A 21,139-nucleotide genomic window follows, 5' to 3' on the forward strand; every position below is an offset into this window, starting at 1 on the left:
GTCAATGCGATGTTGCCAACTATCACAATACTTGTTGTCATCTTTTCAAAACCAATACAATGTGCTTGATGAAATGCCTCTTTTCGCGACTCACGAGGGTTGGAATTGTGCCAACATTTATACGGAATGCTTGAAAACCCTGCATCCACAATAGTGGTCTGCCTAAAAGCTTCAGTGAGTATCTTGCCTTAAAGCCTCCTGTAATTGTAGGGTACGCACAGCCTAGCTAATGGCATTAGGTTGTTCATTGTTGTAGTCTTTTCATGTTATGTGCAATGTGTTTGTTGAAATTTCTATTTAATGTGTGTTGTCTTGGTTGCTCAAACTCCAGACGCAGCAGAGACGAGAATCATCGGCTCCACCCATTCAGGTACTTGCGCATTCTGTGTCTCTTCTATTTCATTTCTTCAATCAATAAAAAGAAAACAGGTAAGTTGTTTACAGTAGAGAAAGAATTCCCTGGGCTATTTTCTATAGAATTTTATATGGTTGATGATGATGTGATTGTCTTGTCTGGCAGTCTGCGAGGGATGCTATGGTTTGGTTCACTCCGAGAATATATTGGCTTGATGACGAGGTTTACGTTGTTTTCAAGTGTTTACAACTTTAGATAGGAAAATGGTGATGGATTGCGTATTTGAATTACTGATTGATGTGTTTTCTTGGATGGAAATGGATACAGATGAGTGGCGTGGCAGTTTGGTGGATGGGAACATATAGCATGCTTCTTCCCAAAGCTGCATCCTTCCACAGGAAATACTTGGATTTGTATAGTTATGATATGCCGTCTCCAGTTCATGATTATGTCACCAGGGAAAGGTAGATAATGGTATATGTAGAATACATTTTTATTACACGACATTTTCTTATGTGCTTGCTCTGGTTTTATAGATTGATTATCGATGCTATGTGCTTATGCAGAAATTGTGAAGATATTGCAATGTCATTGCTTGTTCTAATGCCACAGGAGGTGCGCCTATCTGGGTGAAAGGTAGTTTCGCATTTCATGGTCTTTACATGACTGCATTATAGGCTCATGATTTGTGGCAATGTCCAATTGACTCTAAATTATAAACTCAAATAGGCTTAGATTCTTTTTCTTTTTGAAGCAAGCTTATGAATCACTCCAATGATAGAACATTTCACAATAGCTTGTCCTAGGCATAGTCAGTATGCTGCATTCATCAAAGACTTGTTATTGATCTGGCCTCTATTATGAAATTTGTGTACTCAGATGGACAGCCTTTTCCTTGTTTGACAACTTCCTCTTTCATTTGTGAAAATGTGAACCTTTTCATTCAGTAGCTCACATGAAATTGACGTAACTGATGCTACTTTGATATAGATTTCCCACTGAGCCAACGACTCTCAGAATCCTGAAATGAATCCCCTCTTTACGATTGGATTTGGTATCTGTTCTTGGCTATGCCTGTACTGTGCCATAGTACTGAGCTTTTTTGGAGCTAAATTCATGCCTAATTCCCTCTAGCAAATTTGATGTTTAAGTTGGGGACATAAACTATGCAGGGAAGATATACGAGCTTGGATCTTCAGGAATTAGCAGTATGAAAAGGCACAGCAAGAGTCGCAACAAGTGCATCAATGATCTCATCTCCCTCCTTGGAAGAATGCCCTTTGTACAACTAATGTTAAAGCTTTTGATGCCAGGTTTGAATGGTTCTGGTAGTTTCACTTTTGTAATTTGCCTTCTTTCCACCTTGTAGTTTAGTACTGTATATGTATATGCACTGTTGAGACAAGGATGATGACCAGTAGTTTCCAGAGGTTTATTGTGATGAGCAGCAGAAGAAGTCTCTTGTAACAGAGGTTTACTAAACTTTTAGTTACAGTAGATGAATATTTTTACTAAATTGCAGAATAAATAGTGTTAATTTATTGGCTGATTGATATAGAACATGTTTCATTGGTCTCGTTACTGGTATGGCCAAACAATCCAAACTATGTTTGAGCTGCCTGCATATGTTGAAGAAAGAACCTGAAATGTCACTTGGTCCTGTTCCTATTGCATTATGAATCAATGGCCAAGAAATTGAACTACAACCAAAGGAATTACGCCATGTATAGGAATAAGGAAACAGAGAAACTGATATTCTATTCATTTCAATCAACTTCAATGAACTTGATCATTTGAAGTGCTCTAGTTCAAGACCCCACACAGAATACAAGATGCAGCATCTTACCAAAACATTATGCAGCAACAAGACTTAAAAGAAGGCAGCAAATAAAAACATACATGAAGGGTAGTGAAAGCCATAACAGAACAATAGCAAAGTTGCTCACTTTCTATCTAACAAGAGTGGCTCGAATCATTTTAAGTTCAGATACAACTTCACCGATATTCTTTCGTTCTATTGGGGATTCCACAGAGCATGCAACTCCAATTTCTAGTATTGAACTCAAGCGTTCTTCAAGAGCATCATTGGTGCTCTGGCTCGGATAGCCTTCTTGAACAAGTGATGAGTCTGCAATCTCTGAAACTCGATCGCCCAAGGCCGTCTTTACACACTTGTGAAGGTTCAAATCGTCCATGAACATGTGGTCAGTGGGTCTCTTCCCAATAAACATCTCTAACAAGAGAATGCCGAAGCTATAGACATCTCCATATGTCGACACCTCACTTCCCATTCCATACTCTGTGGTTCCAACACCACAATTGTTAACAGAACAGCTCTCAATAATGAAACTACCTAGCTATACAAGAAAAATGGCAGAACAAAATAGCTCAAGTACATACCTGGAGCAGCATAACCAACAGTCCCTCTTATTCCAATGGAACTCGACTGATTTGTCGAAACGTTATCAGCTAGTCTTGAGAGGAATCTAGCTAATCCAAAGTCACCAACATGTCCAGTCATGTCATTGTCCAAAAGAACATTGCTCGGCTTGAGATCGCAATGAACTATTGGTGTTTCACAATGATTATGAAGATAATCCACTGCACAGGCAACATCAATGGCAATGTCTAACCTTTGAACAAGACTTAAATTCTTCGGTACGTCTTTTGTCCCAGTAGTTGGATGCAACCACTCCTCTAAGCTCCCATTCTCCATGAACTTATAGACCAAAGCCTTGAAATCATTACCATGAGAGTCAACACTGGAACATGCAGTTATAACCGGGACTAGATTGCGATGTCTGATATTTCTGAGTGCCTCACATTCGGCTAGGAAACTCTTGGAAGCACCCCGGCGCAACATGTCAAACACCTTCACAGCAACAATCTGAGCTAAATCTTCGCCAAGAATTCCTCTGTATACAGACCCAAAACTACCCGCACCAATCATATTTTTTTCAGAGAAGCCATCAGTAGCATTCAAGAGAGCACTATACGAAACTTCCAACGCAGATTTCTCCAAAGAGCTTGTTGGAGTTGCTTTGCTTCTCTTTTTCAAGAAACAAAGAAAGAGAAATATCAACAGCATAGCTATTCCAAGAATACCAAATACTAATGAGATTGTTAGTTTCTTGCTATGAGACATGGATTCTTTAGACTTGCACTTTGGAAGGTGGAGATGAGAAATACCTCCGCAGAGTCTTGTGTTTCCGACAACTGAAATGGCACTTGCATTGTTAAAGACACCTTTCAGTGGCACTGCACCCCAAAAGTCATTGAAAGACAGGTCAAGTTGCTTCAAGCCACCAAACCCCGCCAAAAATACAGGAACTTCACCGGAGAGATTGTTGTGCGAAAGGTCTAACTCTCGAATCCCCCTCAAGGAGTTCATTCCCGAAGGAATGGAGCCGTTGAAGAAGTTACCTTGCAAACGAAGTACTTCTAAACTCTCACAGTTACCAAGGCTACTAGGAAGTTTTCCTGATAATCTATTGTTAGAGACATCCAACCCACTTAGAGTTTTCAGCTGTCCTACCTCCGAAGGAAGGGAACCACTGAGATGATTTCCGGACAAGTTCATATTAGATGATAAGGAAGGAAGGCCAAAAACTTGTGGAGGTATGTCGCCGCTAAGATTATTGCTAGAAAGATCCAGCAGCAGCAAAGAACGGCATTTCCCAAGGCTTGTAGGGATGGTGCCATTTAATTGATTTCCTTGCAAATAGAGTTCAAGTAAAGATGTCAGGTTTCCTAGAGAGGATGGGAGGCTCCCTGATAACCTATTGTTATGAAAACCCAATCTCCCAAGATCTGAAAGTTTCCCAATGTCAGTGGGAATGGTACCTGTGAACATATTTCCATAAAAACCCAATATTTGCATGTTGACTAGATTCCCTATCCCTGCAGGGATGCTCCCATGTAATTGGTTTTCTTGAACATAGATTATTGCAAGGTTGGTTGAGAGATTGGACATTGACGCTGGCAATGTCCCTCCGAAATTGTTTGCTTCTATAGCCAACCACTCCAACTGTGTAGCATTGGTCAAGTCTGTGAAAAAATCCAAGTCCCCATCTCTACCGCTTCCGAGATGATTATAAGACATAACAAAGTACACTAGGTTATGAAGCTTTCCTAAATTTGGCACTCGTCCTATTAGCTTGTTATCTCCAACTCCAAAGTCCACTAGATTACTGGCATTGCTTATCGAGAGAGGAAGTGATCCGGTTAACTGATTTTCGTTAATCCTAAATTCTTGGATATTCGAAAGGGTTGTGAACAAGGATGGGGGAAAGCTCCCTTGAAATTGGTTGGTTGATAGGAGAAAAGTTTGGAGACTAGAGATGTTATAGATAGAGGGAGGGATGGTACCAGACAACATATTTGATTCCAATATCAAAGATGATAATAATTTCAATCGGCCTAAAGAACTAGGAATACTTCCCACCAAATTGTTCCTATGAGCAACAATTCTCACAAGACTAGAGATGTTACCCAAGGAAGAAGGTAACTCTCCTGTTAGATTATTAACTGCCAACCTAAGATACTCGAGCTTAGACAAGGAACCAAGTTCTGAGGGAATCTTACCTCCCAGCATGTTGAAACCAACATCAAGAAAACTGAGGTTGAAGCAGTTGGAGATATTGGGAGGAATAGGACCGCTGAGTGAGTTGTTATGTAGAGCTAATTTCCACAGCCTCTGCAAGTTCCCAATTTCTGGAGGGATTTTGTTGGTGAGGCTATTATTGTAGAGGTGTAACTCTCTTAGGAAGCTCAGGTTTCCTATGTGAGGAGATATGGAGCCGGATAACTTCAGGGAACTTAGGTCCAGGGTAGTGACCCTGCTCTGATTCTGGCTCCGGCCGCAGATGACACCATACCACAAACAAAACTGAGTGGACTCATTCCATGAGCTCAGGATCGGCTGATTAGGATCTTGGTGTAGTTGAGCTTTAATGGCAAGCAATGCTAGCCTATCCGTTTCGTTTCCTCCTCCGAGCTCCAGCCTATTGCTGTCCATGGTTGAGGCCATAGAACTGCAGCAACAAACAAGAGAAAATGCTAGTGCTAGTGCATCGGAGAGCAAGTGAGATGAGGTGATTTTCATATCCAAAATCATCACCATTTTGAATTGGCTACGGGGTTGTGAAGTTTTGTAAGCTCCCTTTAAGGCCTTACAACTAGAGGATAGGAAATAAGGGATCACATGAATGTGCATAGCACACATATGTTGACTTCGAAAGTCCAGATCTTTGGCATTTTTTTATTTTTTTTGGTAAGCGTAGAGGGACTAACTTACTGTCCCTCCACGAAAAATTAATGAATAAAAAAAAAAAAAAAAAATAACAAGAAGCTGGAGGACTAGACCAGATCTTTGGCATAAATTTCCAGGTTCTTGGTAGAGGAAATTTAATGTCAATGACAATAAATGAAAACAGAGTTGCATGTCAACCATTAGTAGACATATGATTATGACTAGGCGAGGTCCTCGATCAGCACAGCACCGAAGAAGACTACACAGCTTTATCATATATGATTCATGAAGAAAAAGCCTTCGTTAGATACTCTCATCAAAAACATAATATTGAAAATGATGATCAATATATATATGTTGAGGTACACCAAGTTCCATGGATATTGAGGTCTGATTGCCACAGATAAGTCCTTTTCATCTCCTTCGAAGTAAAAAAAAATGCCAAGAAAAAGAAATGGATGTTCTGTTCATTTTATTGAACTTTGATTTTAGATCATTTGAAGTTCTCTAGTTCAAGGCAGAACACAAGATACAAGATGTAGTAGTATTTTACGTAAACTTTACTCATACATAAACATAAACATAAACATAAACAGTGGCAACTAGACTTGAAAGCAGGCAGAACACAAAAACATGCATGATTGGCACTAGGCAGTGAAAGCTATAACAAAGCAATAGCAAAGTTTCTATCCAACAAGAGTGGCTCGAATCTTTTTTAGTTCAAATACAACATCACTGATACTCTTTCGGTCTGTTGGGGATTCCGCAGAGCATGCAACTCCAATTCCTAGTATTGAACTCAAGCATTCTTCAAGAGCATCATTGGTGCTCTGACTCGGATTGCCATCTTGAACAAGTGATGAATCTGCAATCTCTGAAACTCGTTCGCCCAAGGCCATCTTCACAAACCTGTGAAGGTTCAAACCATCCATGAAGATGTGGTCAGTAGGTCTCTTCCCTGTAAACATCTCTAACAAGAGAATGCCGAAGCTGTAGACATCTCCATATGTTGAAACCTCACTTCCCATTCCGTACTCCGCGGTTCAAACATCACAATTGCTAACAAAACAGCTCTCGTAAATGAAACTACCTACCTATACAATAAATAGTAGCACAAAAAATATCATATAAAATATATACCTGGAGCAGCGTAACCAACAGTCCCTCTTATTCCAAAGAAACTTGATTGATTAGCTGAAACGTTATCGGCTAGTCTTGAGAGGATTCTAGCTAATCCTAAGTCACCAACATGTCCAATAAAGTCATTGTCCAAAAGAACATTGCTCGGCTTGAGATCACAATGAACCATTGGTGTTTCGCAATGATTATGAAGATAATCCACTGCATAAGCAACGTCAATGGCAATGTCTAGCCTCTGAACAAGACTTAAGTTCTTTGGTGCTTCTTCTGTCCCTGTAGTTGGATGATGCAGCCACTCTTCTAAGCTCCCATTCTCCATGAACTTATAAACCAAAGCCTTGAAATCATTTCCATGAAAGTCCACACTAGAACATGCAGTTATAATCGGGACTAGATTGCGATGTTTGGTATTTCTGAGTGCCTCACATTCTGCCAGAAAACTCTTGGATGCTCCTTGGCGTAACATGTTAAACACCTTCACAGCAACAAGCTGAGCTCCATCTTCGCCGAGAATTCCTTTGTATACAGAACCAAAACTACCAGCACCAATCAAATTTGATGTAGAGAAGCCATCAGTAGCTTTCAAGAGAGCACTAAACGACACTTGTAAAACAAAGTTCGCCAATGTGCTTGATGGAGTTTCTTTGCTTCTCTTTTTCAAGAAACAAAGAAAGAGAAATGTCAACAGCATAGCTACTCCAAGAACAGTGACTGCGGAGACTAATGAGATTGTCAGTTTCAAGTTACGAGACCATGATTGCTTAGACTTGCACTTTGGAAGGTGGAGATCAAAAATGCCTCCGCAAAGCCTAGTGTTACCGACAACTGAAGTGGCACTTGCATTGTTAAAGACACCTTTAACTGGCACTTCACCCCAAAAGTTATTGAAAGACAAGTTAAGTTGTTTCAAGCCTCCTAACCCCGCCAGGAATTCAGGAATCAAGCCGGAAAGATTGTTGTGTGAAAAGTCTAACTCTTGAATCCCTCTCAAGGAGGCCATAGCGGAAGGAAGGGGGCCGTCAAAGAAGTTTCCTTGCAAGAGCAGGACCTCTAAACTCTGGCAACTACCAAGGCTGCTAGGAAGATTTCCTGATAACTTATTGTAAGAGACATCAAAATGACCTAGATTTGTCAACTTTCCTACCTCCAAGGGAAGAGAACCACTGAGACGATTTTCGGACAAGTACAAATATATTGATAAGGATTGAAGCCCAATAACTTGTGGAGGAATCTCGCCAGTAAAGTAATTGCCAGAAAGATCCAACCACAGCAACGAATGGCATTCCCCAAGGCTTGCAGGAATGGTGCCACTAAAAGTATTTCTTTGCAATTCGAGTCGAACTAACGTTGTCAAATTTCCTAGAGAGGATGGGAGGCTCCCGGATAATCTGTTGTTATCAAATCTCAATATCCCAAGACCTGAAAGCTTTCCGATGTCAGTGGGAATGTTACCTGTGAACATGTTATCACCCAAATACACTTTTTGCATGTTGACCAGATTCCCTATCCCTGCAGGGATGCTTCCGTGTAATTGGTTGCTATAGACATGTAGTTTTGAAAGGGTTGAGAGATTAGATATTGATGCGGGCAACGTCCCTCCGAAGTTGTTGTATCCTATTTGCAGCCGGTCCAACTTCGTGGCATTGGTCAAGTCTGATATAAATCTTGAGTCCCCATCACCGCCACTTCCGAGATGATTACGAGCAATGTTTAACCTCCTAAGGTTACGAAGCTTTTGTGAATTCGGCACTTGCCCTGTTAATTTGTTATCACTAACTTGCAAAATCTCCAAATTAGTAGCATTGCTTATTGAGAGAGGAAGTGATCCGGTAAACTGATTAAGGTAAATGCTAAAAATTTGGAGATTCGGGAGGTTTCTGAATAAGGATGGGGACATGCCCCCTTGAAACTGGTTGATTGCTATGGCAAAAGTAAGGAGACTAGAGATGTTATAGATGGAGGGAGGGATGGTACCAGACAACCTATTTGACTCTAATGCAAAATATGATAATTTTGTCAGTTGGCCTAGAGAACTAGGAATACCGCCCACCAAGTTATTCGCACGTGCAGCAAATGTTTCAAGACTAGAAAGGTTACCTAAAGGAGGAGGTATGTATCCTGTTAAATTATTAACTGTCAAACGTAGATGCTTAAGCTTAGACAAAGAACTGACTTCTGGAGGAATGTTACCTACCAGCATGTTGTAACTAACATCAAGAATAATGAGGTTGAAGCATTTGTGTATATTGGCAGGGATAAGACCGCTGAGTGAGTTGTTTTGTAGTCCTAATATCCGCAACCTCTGCAACTGCCCAATTTCTAGAGGAATTTTGTTGGTGAGGCTATTGTTATAGAGGCGTAGATCCCTTAGGAAGCTCAAGTTTCCTATGTGAGGAGATATGGACCCGGACAACTTCAGGGAGCCAAGGTCCAACTTAGTGACCCTCTGAAGATGGCGTCGGCTACAGGTGACACCATACCACATGCAAAAATGAGTGGACTCATTCCACGAGCTCATGACCGGCCGATCAGGATCTTGGTGTATTTGAGCTTTAATGGAAAGCAATGCCAGCCGATCCGTCTCGTTTCCTCGTCCCAGCCCCAACCGATTATTGTCCATGGTTGAGGCCATGGAGTCACAGCAACAACCAAAAGCAAAGAATGCTAGTGCTAGTGCTAGTGCATTGGAAAGTAAGTAGGATGAGGTGATTTTCATATCCAAAATCAACAACATTTTGAATCGGATACCGGGTTGTGAAGATTTGTAAGCTGCATTTGAGGTCTTACACAACTAGCTTAATTATAGGGTCGGACATACATCTGAACCCAGTTATTTGGTTTGTTGACAGTTTGAAGCAACAGACGATCAAGACTGACTTTACTTGCTTCCAATGGTAGACGAAAGTCTAGTCTTTGCTTGAAATTCCAACCCGTGGTAGACGAAATTATATATCGCAATAAATGAGACAGTTGATATGTGGCATCAAATTCCAACCCCGTGGAAATTTGAAGACATATATATGATTATGACTAGGCCAGGTCCTCTGATCAGCACAGCACAGCACTGAAGAAGACGACCGTGCTTGATCATATATGATTAGCAAAAAGCATTTGCTAAATATTCTCATCAGAACATAATTTTGAAACTGATCGATGATCAAAATATACAGTATTTTTGATTTTTTGATGAGCAGTAGAATTACTTGGGGGTGACGTACTCATACCAAGGAACTATGTATATTCTGCAATTGACTGCTTCAAACCTTCCTTCTGCTTCCATCATAGATTGATGAACTCCACACACACACAAAAACTCTACTCTGTCAATCCATACAGCTCTTCTCTTTTGCGCGCTTGCTCAGACTCATCCCCTCTGCGTCGTCGTTTTATGTTTTTATTTTTTATTTTTTATTTCTTAAATGGACTGACCACCATGCCTAGGCCCAACCAACATAGCTACCGCCTAACCCGCATTGGCCCAATCCGCCTATGCGACCACAAATTTTATGACTGTGCGTCGACATGTCGTTCACTCTCACTCGCACAGAAAAGTTTCTTGATGGAGTTTCTCTCCTTGTTATGCTGATTAATTAACTGCGGCATTGTGGACTACTTGGGGATGACTCGTAGCAAGGAAAGATGTATATGCTGCAGTTGTCTTCTTGAAACCTTCCTTCTGCATCCATCATAGATTGATGAACTCCAAAGATAGCTCTACTCTCTATCAATACATATGCCTCTGGAGTACGTTGTGTATGTTTCAGACTTTCAGTACGTGCCAATTTTATGTATTCAGAGTGAATCAAGTTCACCAATATACTTAGGTATATAGTCAGTGAAAATTTGTATACAGTATACTGAGGTGATATTTTCATTATTTGAAGATTCTGCAGAAGTTTTTCTTCGATAAATAAGATTTTGCGGAAGTTGCGAAACAAATCTTTGTAAAAAGTTCATTCTCCTGGAATCAACGTAGTCTTGGTATAATATAAGAAATCAGTTCCTTGCAAAAAAATAATAATAATAATAATGAAAAAAAAAACATAAAAAAGATTCCGGTGCCAGGAGTTGAACCTGGAACTCTTTCACAATGAGAGTTGCGCTACACCGGATGATTTGATTCAAATAGACTTCAAAATATATTTATGGGTCATTAGTACTCTATAGTGACTCAGCCTTCAATCTTCAGCCCGAGCCCAACAAGCTTCCAGAACCTTCTCTTCCCTTCCTGACCCTTCCACACTCTCCTCTTCACCACTACAAAAACAACCCTCCAAAATTTCCAGTCCACATCCAAAGAAATCTCTCACACTATTTCCAAGCTCGCTTCTCACCTTTCAATGGTTTCCTCCCTAGCTCTCCGGCGACTCCTCTCCTCCACTCTCCTCCCCAAATCCTCCTCCGCCTTTCCCTCAATCCCCGCCGCCAGGCTCTTCACCACCAACGCCACCCGCCGCTACGACTCCGACGACAGCGACGAAACCGACGTCGACTCCTACCGCCGCCCCCTCCCGCTCCGCCGCAACAACTTCTTCTCCGACGTGTTTGCTCCGTCGCCGTTCTCGGCGGGCCGGAACCTGAGCCAGGTGCTGAATATGGTGGACCAGATCTCAGAGAATCCCTTCCTCTCCGCCACGCGCCGAGGCTGGGACGCGCGTGAGACGGAGGAGGGTTTGCATCTAAGGTTTGACATGCCGGGGCTGGGGAAAGAGGACGTGAAGGTTTCGGTGGAGAAGGACATTTTGGTGATTAGAGGCGAAGGGGGACACGTGGAAGGAGAAGAGGAGCCGAGGAGGTACTCGACGGGGATTCAGCTGCCGGAGAAGGTGTTTAAGACGGACGGCGTCAAGGCGGAGATGAAGAACGGCGTGCTCAAGGTGGTTGTGCCGAAGATTAAGGAGGAGGAGAGGAGTGATGTGTTTCACGTGAGGGTTGAGTAGTGTTTAGGGGTCTGTACTACGTCGTTTTGAGGGTGTGTGAATAATTGTTGACTTTTGTTTTTGTTTTTGTTTTGTTAGCGATGAGTTTTGACTCAGTTTGTTTTCCAAAGTCTCGTTGCCCAAAAAAGGGTTAATTAAAAATTCCAGGTTATTTTAATTTCAAATAGAAAACAACTCCTATCAAAGTTACAGGTTGTTTTCATGAATGAATTATGTGGGCCTTAAGCCTTGGGCCTTGGCTTTAATATCCGACTTTTGGTAGAGATGAGAGAAAAGGACCAAACTTAGGTCGAAACTGAAGATGTTGAGATTGATAAAAGAGGTATCGTGTATAGTTGGGTTGGAGTGGTAAGTGCCCATATACAAATTCAAACATCTAGGGGACGACATTGGAGAGTCGATGAATGGTGCTTAGTTAGTCGTTTGTTTTCTTCACGATGACAACAAAAGTTGTCAACATGAATGGCTAAATGAACAAAGGGACAAGTAACTCGTGGATAGTCGTAATTGCATGTAGCATGTTCGACATACCAATCAAACCTCTTAATGTCAGCCTACAACAAATTCTGTCACTTTTACACAAATATATGCTGTTAGAAGTAACCAAATGATATGATATGATACGATAGGTTCGCCTAACCAAAAATCTTTCTCATAAATAAACAAGAAGATAATGCAAAAAATGAAACCACATATCCATAAATGAAAGAATGGGAGAGAACAGATTGAGGCCTAACAATCAATCAATGAGATAGTCCAAAGGCAACCATTAAGCTCAAGGCCCCAATAAATACAGTGATCCAAGAAAGGAAATTTCCGATCTCCTTCCTCATGTCTAGCCGTGTGCGAGCATAACTGGCCCAAAACGAGACGTCGACGACGGGTTCCATACCGAGCCATGCATCTCGCGCCAGATGGCGCCAAGATAGCCCCATCGTCTATGACTCATGCCACGTCATTTAAACCGTGCGCCCACATTGGCTCCTGGTGGGCCCCGTATTCTCAGGGAGTATATACGAATTAAGCTTGGCATAATTCCGTTCGGATATTCGGATATGCGAATATTCGTAAGAGACGTGCTCGCAGCAGTCCGACTTTGTACTTACCCGGCGGGCGCGTTGAAGGGCGTTTTGCTTCCGGTGGGTGCTGAATTACGATGTTGCCCACACTAATCATTATAGTAATGTTGATTGGTTTTACCCAATTGCCCTTTTAACCAGGCAGCTCTTGCACAGACCAACATTTTTACTACCGGAGATCAAAGAGAACGATGGAATCCGACATCGCATTATAAAAAGTACAGTGTTGGTCCATCATGAGGATCGAAAAGATGTCTGTGGAGTTGGTCCATCGCTCCATTGCGCAGTGCCATCTGATTCATGTGAAAGCACAGTGACCATTATTTAACCCAGCTATCACTTCACAGTCCTCCTGGATCAAACTAATGATGGATGTCTTCCAAAAGTTATTAATCACATAGAACACACATTGCCTTCTTTCCAAGGGCATGATGTCCATCCGCGCATGCGCAGATCCACGTCACATTCGTGGAGACTGGAGACAGAGAATCCGAGTTTATACGCGGATTTTCTATCTCCACGGATTAAACGTGATATTGTAAATTGAATAAGCGGCACTCGTCTTGAGTTTTTGAGATTCCAAAGCGAACCAAAAGCTTGTGAGCTTGATAACTCGTTGCAACAGAGTTTTAGGAGGCCACTTACTTGACCTATTCTCAGAGCTAGCTTGCTGTGGAAGTGAATGTTGTGTAGAACACCCAAGATGTGCCTATAATAGACTTTTTGAGTAGAGACGTGCATTGCTTCCCTGGAGATCTGGCTTCGTCAATTTGGACCCCATGAGTTGGTGTTCTAGTTCCCAAGTCATGTGGCTACCGGTTGTGTCTAATCGTTTGACATTATAATAAACCCTCCATTAATCATATGCCACATACTGTAATAGTGTATTGTTATGGCTAAACCAATAGGTATCAACTAATTAATCATGTTTAACTTGTTGTTGGACGTATATAAAGCGAGACGGTAGCGTTGCACCATAGTCAACATAGATAGGAGATCATGCCTTGTATTCAACTGATATGCTTTGAGAAACTATCACTAAATCACATGAGAGCCATGAGAATATTGCAGAAAGTGGATGAGGAAAACTATAAACCAGAACAGATATCATTCCATTTTTCGTTTAAAATTTTAACAAATTTACAATATAAAAAAATGTTCTATTTATTTCTAACATTTCTTTAAATATAGCCGAAAATGTACAATAATTATTCGAAGACTATGCTCGATCAAAGTATTGCTACTTTAGTGTTATATTGTTATCTCAGGCTCAGACTACGTAGTTTTCCTTGTCAGACGATAAGACCGGTTATGATTAAGTTTAAAAAAATACACATCTTTGGTACTTGCTTGGGTTCGTGATTGGAAGCATATTTGGTTGGAAGTTGACTCATCTTTGGTACTTGATTATATTCGCAGACCTTCTCTTGTTCCTTGGCCTCTTCGAGTTCGTTGGTTGAATTGCTTATACCGAATCTCTAAAATGAATTTCAAGGCTACTCATATTTTTCGTGAAGGGAATAAGATAGCTGATGCTCTGGCAAATCAAGGTACGTCATGCTCTGAATTGATATGGTAGGATGAGCCTCCACCTTTCATATTATTGTCTTATAATAACGATGTTAGAGGTATGCCTCAATTTCGTTTCAGCTAGTCTGTCATTTGTTTTAGGAGGTTTTGGTTTTGATCCCCCTCCTTTGTTTCTTTTTTCTTTTATTAATAACATAGAGTGATAGGTGATTATTCGCCTATCCTCGATCATTAACCAAAAAAAAAAAAAAGTTTAAAAAAATACACATTAATACGACTCGATTACGCGCGTCTTAAAAATCAGACGTGTTTCTTTATAGTTGTCCCAAGTATTTATTCTAACAATAATAATAGAGCCCAAAATTAAAATAATACCAAGCATCAACAACAAAATTTTCAAAAATCATGAAACTTGTCCCCTATTCATCAATGCATCACCAAGCAAGGGCATTTTCGTCATACCAGTGCAGCCTCCCTACATTCACCGAGAAGGCACGAGAACGGAAATATTGGGCAATACGGGAATTTCAAAGCATAAAAATATTAAATACCATTACCGGTGAGCATAAAAGAATCACGTTGCTGCCTCCTAGCTTTGCGCCTTTAGAGCTTTGAAAGTTGAAACAGATACCAGTTCTTCTGTCTTTCTTTTTCTCAGCAACCTACCCTTCCATTCCAACCAAACCAGAAAATTTAGAGACGAATTTATACACCTAACCCAAATACAATATCCGAACCCCAGTTTTAGTCGAGCTCACTCTAGCTCATTTCAAGCTTTACCCAATGGTATGTTTCTTTGCTTTGTAATTGTCACCTGAAAGTTTCTTACTTTTTTGACCAGTTTTGGTTCTAGTTCCATCTCCTTCATCACTCTTTATTACGACTCCTCTTTGGCTTTTAATTCTGTCAAAGCGGGAATATTGTAACTGTTCATGTATCTAATTCTTCTGGGAAACTGATTTCTAGACTTTTTGACCGTTCTGTTTTCCTCTGTTTTTTCACCCCTTTTAATCTTTGGTGGGTTCTGTTTTTCTTCCCAGTAATGATCTCTGACCTGAAAATTATTTGATTTTGGCTAGATGTATCAGAGTGCTAGTTTTGATTCTTGAAAAATATCAGCTCTTTTTTTGTCCTCTCAAACTTTGGAAAGTGTGAGCTGCTGATTGTATTGTTTGTCGTATTGGATTACATAAATGTTCTTTCTATTTCTGGTGCAAGCTGGTAAATCATTTTGATTTTTGAATTTTTAATTTCGTAGTATGTTGGATTGCACTCTCATCTTTTATGATTCTCCATTTGCAGCTTGAGAGTGCAAATCAATACATGGGATCAATGGAAGAGCCATCACCTGAGACAAATTACACCAAGCCCTTGGGGATCCGATTCATAGAGTACATAAAAAGATCGAATATTTCATACAAAACCCACCAAGTTATTGTTTTGATTGTTACTTTTATAGCCTATGCAAGCTACCATGCTGCCAGGAAGACCACTAGTGTGGTCAAGAGTACTCTTGATCCTGCTTCTGATGAGGTCAGCCTGAATTCCTTGCCATGGAGAAGAAGACCCTTTTCTTGGATTCTTGGGGATGGATGGGCACCATTTGATGGATCAGATGGAACAGTCTTGCTTGGGGAAATTGATGTAGCTTTTCTAGCTGTTTATGCTATAGGAATGTACTTTTCTGGTCATTTGGGGGATAGAATAAACTTGAGGATTTTCTTGACTATAGGAATGGTGGGAACAGGTGTGTTTACTTCACTGTTTGGAATTGGGTATTGGGGAAGCATTCACAGCTTCTATTACTATCTTGCGGTTCAAATGCTTGCGGGTTTGTTCCAATCGACAGGGTGGCCTTCGGTGGTTGCAGTGGTTGGTAATTGGTTTGGGAAGAAGAAGAGAGGGTTGATAATGGGGATATGGAATGCCCATACTTCTGTTGGGAACATTACTGGGTCTTTGGTTGCTTCTGCCCTACTGCAATATGGATGGGGTTGGTCTTTTGTAGTGCCGGGTTTGATGATTGCGACAATTGGTTTGGTTGTTTTTCTGTTTTTGCCTGTTACTCCTGAGTCTGTGGGAGTTAGTGAAGAGGATGAATCGGATTCTCCGAAGAAAAGTGGGGCGGAAGTGACTTCACCATTGTTGATATCATCAAGGGCAGAGGTGAAGGATCAGCCTGTGGGGTTCATTGAAGCTTGGAAAATTCCTGGTGTTGCTCCTTTTGCTCTTTGCCTGTTCTTTTCCAAATTGGTGGCTTATACATTTCTCTATTGGCTTCCTTTCTACATTAGCCATACAGGTAATTTGAACACTTCCGTATGTTGTTTTGGATTTGTGATTTGATTTATTGAACTTTGTTGTTGACTAACATTTCATTTTCACACATATTGCAGCTATTGATGGGCAGTACTTGTCAGATGCAGCGGCTGGTAACTTGTCGACATTGTTTGATGTTGGAGGTGTGCTTGGAGGAATCCTTGCGGGACATATTTCTGACCGGTTGGATGCTAGAGCGATAACAGCTGCTAGTTTCATGTATTGCGCTATCCCTGCTCTCTTTTTCTACCGGAGCTATGGGAGCATATCTTTAACTGCAAACGTTATCCTTATGTTCATCACCGGCATGTTTGTTAACGGGCCATATGCTCTAATAACAACGGCCGTCTCAGCAGACCTGGGAACTCATAGCTCATTGCGTGGAAACTCAAGGGCATTGGCAACTGTAACTGCTATTATTGATGGAACAGGTTCTGTAGGGGCTGCAATTGGTCCATTGTTAACTGGCTACATTTCTGCCAAGAGCTGGAGTGCAGTTTTCACAATGTTGATGGGAGCAGCTCTAATTGCAGGGTTGCTTCTAACAAGGCTTGTTGTAGCCGAAGTGACTGCAAAGATCGAAGAATCAAGATCACGCAGGGGGTCTACGTCAAGGTCTCAACCTGCAGTGATTGATGTGTGATTTTAGTGGTTTTCATTTCCATTGTATCCACAAGTTCTGCTTCAAAGCTCGGAGTTCCTGCTCATCATATTAAATAGGAGGAGGACCTCTATTAGGGATAAAGGAGATGATTTTCTTAAACCTTCTCCATATTGTTAGATAAAGGGGTGGGGTGATTAGTGTTGTGGCTTTGTAATATATATGTGTAATTGTGTATACATTTTTTGTATGTCTTGTGATATTAATCACAGCATGATTCATATTCAGATTGGTGACAATCTCACCAGAAAATTGAATTTCTCTTTGTTCCTCTTCTTCTCTGTTCTTACCATCTTCATACCAACTCTGCTTCATTCTTTTCGGGCGATCAAACTGGAAATGATTCAACACGAAACGGATTAGGGGAGCCGGTGAAACTTGTAATTCTCCAGTAACCAAACACATGCAGGGGTGACAAACGTGATGAAAACTGCTGCTACTTTCAGATTTGATGAGGATCTCCACTCCAATTTATGGTAAAGGATCCAAAATGAACAATGCAATGAAACTACCGAGGCTAGAATACTGTTGCATGTTAAGATATGGCACGGTTCATGTCGATATCTTGTCGCTAAGCGATGACGATGACCACCAAAATAGAAAGGAAAGCAGCTCCGATCCTTTTCAATTTGGCATAATCTAATCCAATGTAGGCAACGTAAGAAACTTCCTTTCTTGTTTGTGTGCTATTCCAATGGACCACTTAAATCCTCACTTTGAGGCTTTGAGCAATTGAGCAATTGAGCTTGTGGGACAACTAAAGAAGTGGAATGTAGGTTCAGTGCCAAAACTCTTTGAGCACCTGAGTGCTTGGCCCTGCGGCCACCAAAACGAATGGTGCAAAACAGAGGCTTTTTGCTCCAAAACATGAAGAGTATTGGTTTGAATCTGGGTTTCAAAAGTAAAGGGTAAAAGACAAGGACTTTAATTTGGAAATGCCAGCATTCAGCATCAGCTGTGACTCGGATTGTTCATATTCAAAATTGGTTGGTGGTCTTTCTTAACAAAGCTTGGAGATGCCGACTACATTGTCTGGTGCTAAAGCCTCCTCGGTTACGGCATATTTTGTTTCCTTCTCTGTTTTCTAATCCACGTCCTTTGTTTACTTGCAAGTTCGCCTAGTTCCAATGTACAGGGAAACAAGACCAATTCCCAAGTAAGGTTAGGGGAGGATTCGGTTTTACTAAAAGGAGTGACACTGAAGCATTACATTTCAACACATTATAACACTTGCACGCCACTTTGAGCAAGTCGTACGCACTTTTGTATAGCTAGCTAGACATATTAACCGATTACACTCGACATTTGATTGTGGAATCCGATAGTGTAGGGATTTCGCCGCACCTGATCCTAAAGTTGAAAGGAACCCTCTTCCCAGTCGTTGCATATGACATCTTTTGGTGCATTGTAAAATGGCACTAAAGAGTGGGGAGGACCATTGCTGAAGAAGGAAAGAATATCCAAGGTGATGCTAGTGTTAGTGGTTACGGCAATTGCCAGAAAAATGGATGGAGACAACAAAGGTGACGCTCTTCTGTTTTGCTTGGACGTTTTCTTCCTCATCCACCAAGCGTGCTTAAACAATGAAATTGTACATAAAGAATTCTTCTTAAGCTAATCAATCTGATTCCATTTCTTACTGACCACATATCTAGATACTAACCACTGCCCTTTCACTAAATTATTTAAGCACTAAGAGTAAAGTAATGACCTGCTTTATTATTTACTAATGAGATTCCAATTATGCATCAACCACAAACAAGATACCGAGTCTCGGATCACCAATTTAAAAGTGTTTATGACCTAATCAGACTGTGTTGGGTTCGCTTTCAAAGTTCAGGGATGAATAATGCCTTCACCAGATTACCTTAGAACTAGAAAAACCAATATGTGACGCTGACCACTGGGCTGAACAGGGCTGTAAGTCACACAAAGGACACACATTTTAAGACTTTAAGCTCACAGAACAAGATGCCTAAAAGTCCTCTTCTAGATGTTATCCAGCCCAAGAGTGCTCATACGGTCATACCTCATACAAGTGACTCCACCAAATGCAAATGTATTAGACTCTACCAGGTCATCAAACACTACATACAACAACTTACCAGATACTAACTAACTGTGTCAACTTTTCAATCATCTTTATAGCTTGAGCCTATCATGACATTCCCCTCAGGAGTCAGGGACATGTAAATTCAGTTATTTATACACTACCAAATGAAATGTAGTCACTAGTGAGATGTTGGCTAGGTTTCATGCCTAAAACTCTGGAAGCAGTGTCCAACTTCAGTCTTGTACCAATACACGGGGGTTAATAAACTTAAGCAAACATATTGGACCTAGCAAGAGAGCCATCAATGAAGATATACACTAAAACATTCAGAAAATGCCTCGACTTACATGATGCTTAGCAATGGATAAAGCATTAACAATTTAGAACACATCAGATAAAATATAAAGTGTCACAGTACACCTTAAAAATAGATAAACCCCACTGATAACTCAGAATAATCGAGTCAGCTGATGTGCACTTCAGAAACTCATAAGCAGAGATGAACTGCTCCATACTTGTTAAGTTGATCAAAGGAAATAAGATCAATCAAACCAAAAGGACCCTTCTTAACATCAACTGAGTTAATGAAGCACATATAAATCGATTTCCACAAGTCAAAACTCTGTTTTGGATATCAGTCTACCTCTCATCATTAAACATTAACAATACTCATGCCCGAATTCTAAGCATGATTTGGAATTGTGACTCAAATAGCATCGGCTTACAATCACGGGAAGTCACAGCGCAGCGTACAAGCATATACTACTTCTCTAAGGCAAAATCTAACTGATTACATACCATGAAGCTAAAAGGCACATGTTTTTTCACGATAAAATCTGTTCTACAGATAACATTCGTGCACAAATCTGATTTCCGAGTCACTACCCACTTTTCATACTAAAAAGACTAAACTCTAACTACTGACTACCCACTTTTCAAAGCGATTCACAAAGCATCTCCAATCCAAAATACCAGTTTTTCATTCAAAACCTCATATCCAGCTACCAAACACATAATGCAACTAATCACATGCAGAGCAGACACAATCACAAAACTACTCCAAAGCCTTTCATTAGCAGTAAACAAGACCAAAAATTTTCACTTGACAGTAAACCTGAATCCTCAAAGTAACAAAACCATCACAAATTATATTACTTTTTGTTTTACTAATATCTCTTTCATCAACTAAAAACAATTAATTAGGAATCTCCCAAAATCAGAACCTGGGTTTTGAAACTCCGTCAATCCTCCGATCCTAGTCCTCGTCTTTCTTCTTGGGTTTGCGGTACTTCTCCTCGATTTGCTTGGCCATGAATACGGCAGTGTCGGCGAGCTTCTTGATGTTCGGAACGGCGTAGTTTTGGGCTAGGTAGACTCCGGTGAACCCGCCCAGTATGAAGGAGAACGAGCTCTTTATGATCCCCATTCGATTCTTCCAAGCACATAAGCCCTGCGATTTCTAGGGTTTTTGGATTTTGAAAACTCTGGGTTTTTATGGGGACCAATTTGGGCTCTCCGATCTTCTGGAAATTTTGGCCCTCTTCTTTTCGGCTTTTCCTACAAGAAAGGTAATACTTGTGAAATGACTCAAATGTCCTTATTATTCCCACCATCTTTTTTATTTTTGTGAAGCATAAATATTTGCTAATGTTTTATGCTTGTTTTTATTTTTTTGTAGCTACGCTAGTTATGGAGATCAACAATATTGATGTGAGTACTCTAGTACTCTAGGAAATGTGTTGTGGTGGTCCTAGATTAGATCAGCAATCATATTTCAAATAATAATTTGTTCTCCAACAAATTTGATGTAT

General features: G+C 40.7%; 5 protein-coding genes across 6 annotated transcripts; 2 read left to right on the forward strand and 3 right to left on the reverse strand.

Moving 5' to 3' along the window:
* Nucleotides 1–2,304: 2,304 nt before the first annotated feature.
* Nucleotides 2,305–5,477, reverse strand: LOC101310072 (probable LRR receptor-like serine/threonine-protein kinase At3g47570-like). The gene is made up of 2 exons (XM_004309000.1): nt 2,756–5,477; nt 2,305–2,654 (listed from the first exon to the last, which is right to left on the reverse strand). The coding sequence occupies exons 1-2, from the start codon at nt 5,475–5,477 to the stop codon at nt 2,305–2,307; spliced, it is 3,072 nt and encodes a 1,023-aa protein (XP_004309048.1).
* Nucleotides 5,478–6,692: 1,215 nt separating this feature from the next.
* On the reverse strand, nt 6,693–9,366 carry LOC101310364 (probable LRR receptor-like serine/threonine-protein kinase At3g47570-like). The gene is made up of 2 exons (XM_004309001.1): nt 6,747–9,366; nt 6,693–6,700 (listed from the first exon to the last, which is right to left on the reverse strand). Exons 1-2 carry the CDS (start codon nt 9,364–9,366, stop codon nt 6,693–6,695), a joined length of 2,628 nt encoding a protein of 875 aa, XP_004309049.1.
* A 1,675-nt stretch (nt 9,367–11,041) lies between these two features.
* On the forward strand, nt 11,042–11,927 carry LOC101304917 (23.6 kDa heat shock protein, mitochondrial-like). The gene has a single exon (XM_004307765.1). The coding sequence runs from the start codon at nt 11,087–11,089 to the stop codon at nt 11,684–11,686; it is 600 nt and encodes a 199-aa protein (XP_004307813.1). The 5' UTR covers nt 11,042–11,086; the 3' UTR covers nt 11,687–11,927.
* A 3,243-nt stretch (nt 11,928–15,170) lies between these two features.
* Nucleotides 15,171–17,550, forward strand: LOC101304135 (putative glycerol-3-phosphate transporter 1-like). 2 transcript variants are annotated; one of them, XM_004307763.1, is made up of 3 exons: nt 15,365–15,516; nt 15,598–16,597; nt 16,692–17,550. In XM_004307763.1, the coding sequence occupies exons 2-3, from the start codon at nt 15,619–15,621 to the stop codon at nt 17,255–17,257; spliced, it is 1,545 nt and encodes a 514-aa protein (XP_004307811.1). In that variant the 5' UTR covers nt 15,365–15,516; nt 15,598–15,618; the 3' UTR covers nt 17,258–17,550. The 2 variants fall into 2 exon arrangements, with proteins under 2 accessions (XP_004307810.1, XP_004307811.1); XM_004307762.1 differs by having other exon boundaries at nt 15,171–16,597.
* Nucleotides 17,551–20,209: 2,659 nt separating this feature from the next.
* Nucleotides 20,210–20,858, reverse strand: LOC101305514. Its single transcript, XM_004307767.1, has one exon. The coding sequence runs from the start codon at nt 20,752–20,754 to the stop codon at nt 20,584–20,586; it is 171 nt and encodes a 56-aa protein (XP_004307815.1). The 5' UTR covers nt 20,755–20,858; the 3' UTR covers nt 20,210–20,583.
* Nucleotides 20,859–21,139: the final 281 nt, after the last annotated feature.

The sequence above is a fragment of the Fragaria vesca genome, linkage group LG7 (assembly GCF_000184155.1).
Source record: "Fragaria vesca subsp. vesca linkage group LG7, FraVesHawaii_1.0, whole genome shotgun sequence".
Classification (NCBI taxonomy): Eukaryota; Viridiplantae; Streptophyta; class Magnoliopsida; order Rosales; family Rosaceae; genus Fragaria; species Fragaria vesca.

Coding starts and splice junctions, on each gene's coding strand:
- LOC101310072 (XM_004309000.1), bottom strand. CDS start 5,477: ATGGTGATGATTTTGGATATGAAAATCACCTCATCTCACTTGCTCTCC. Junction 2,655..2,755: donor TGTTGGTTATGCTGCTCCAG/GTATGTACTTGA, acceptor TTGGAACCACAG/AGTATGGAATGGGAAGTGAG.
- LOC101310364 (XM_004309001.1), bottom strand. CDS start 9,366: ATGGACAATAATCGGTTGGGGCTGGGACGAGGAAACGAGACGGATCGG.
- LOC101304917 (XM_004307765.1), top strand. CDS start 11,087: ATGGTTTCCTCCCTAGCTCTCCGGCGACTCCTCTCCTCCACTCTCCTC.
- LOC101304135 (XM_004307762.1), top strand. CDS start 15,580: ATGATTCTCCATTTGCAGCTTGAGAGTGCAAATCAATACATGGGATCA. Junction 16,598..16,691: donor TTTCTACATTAGCCATACAG/GTAATTTGAACA, acceptor CACATATTGCAG/CTATTGATGGGCAGTACTTG.
- LOC101305514 (XM_004307767.1), bottom strand. CDS start 20,754: ATGGGGATCATAAAGAGCTCGTTCTCCTTCATACTGGGCGGGTTCACC.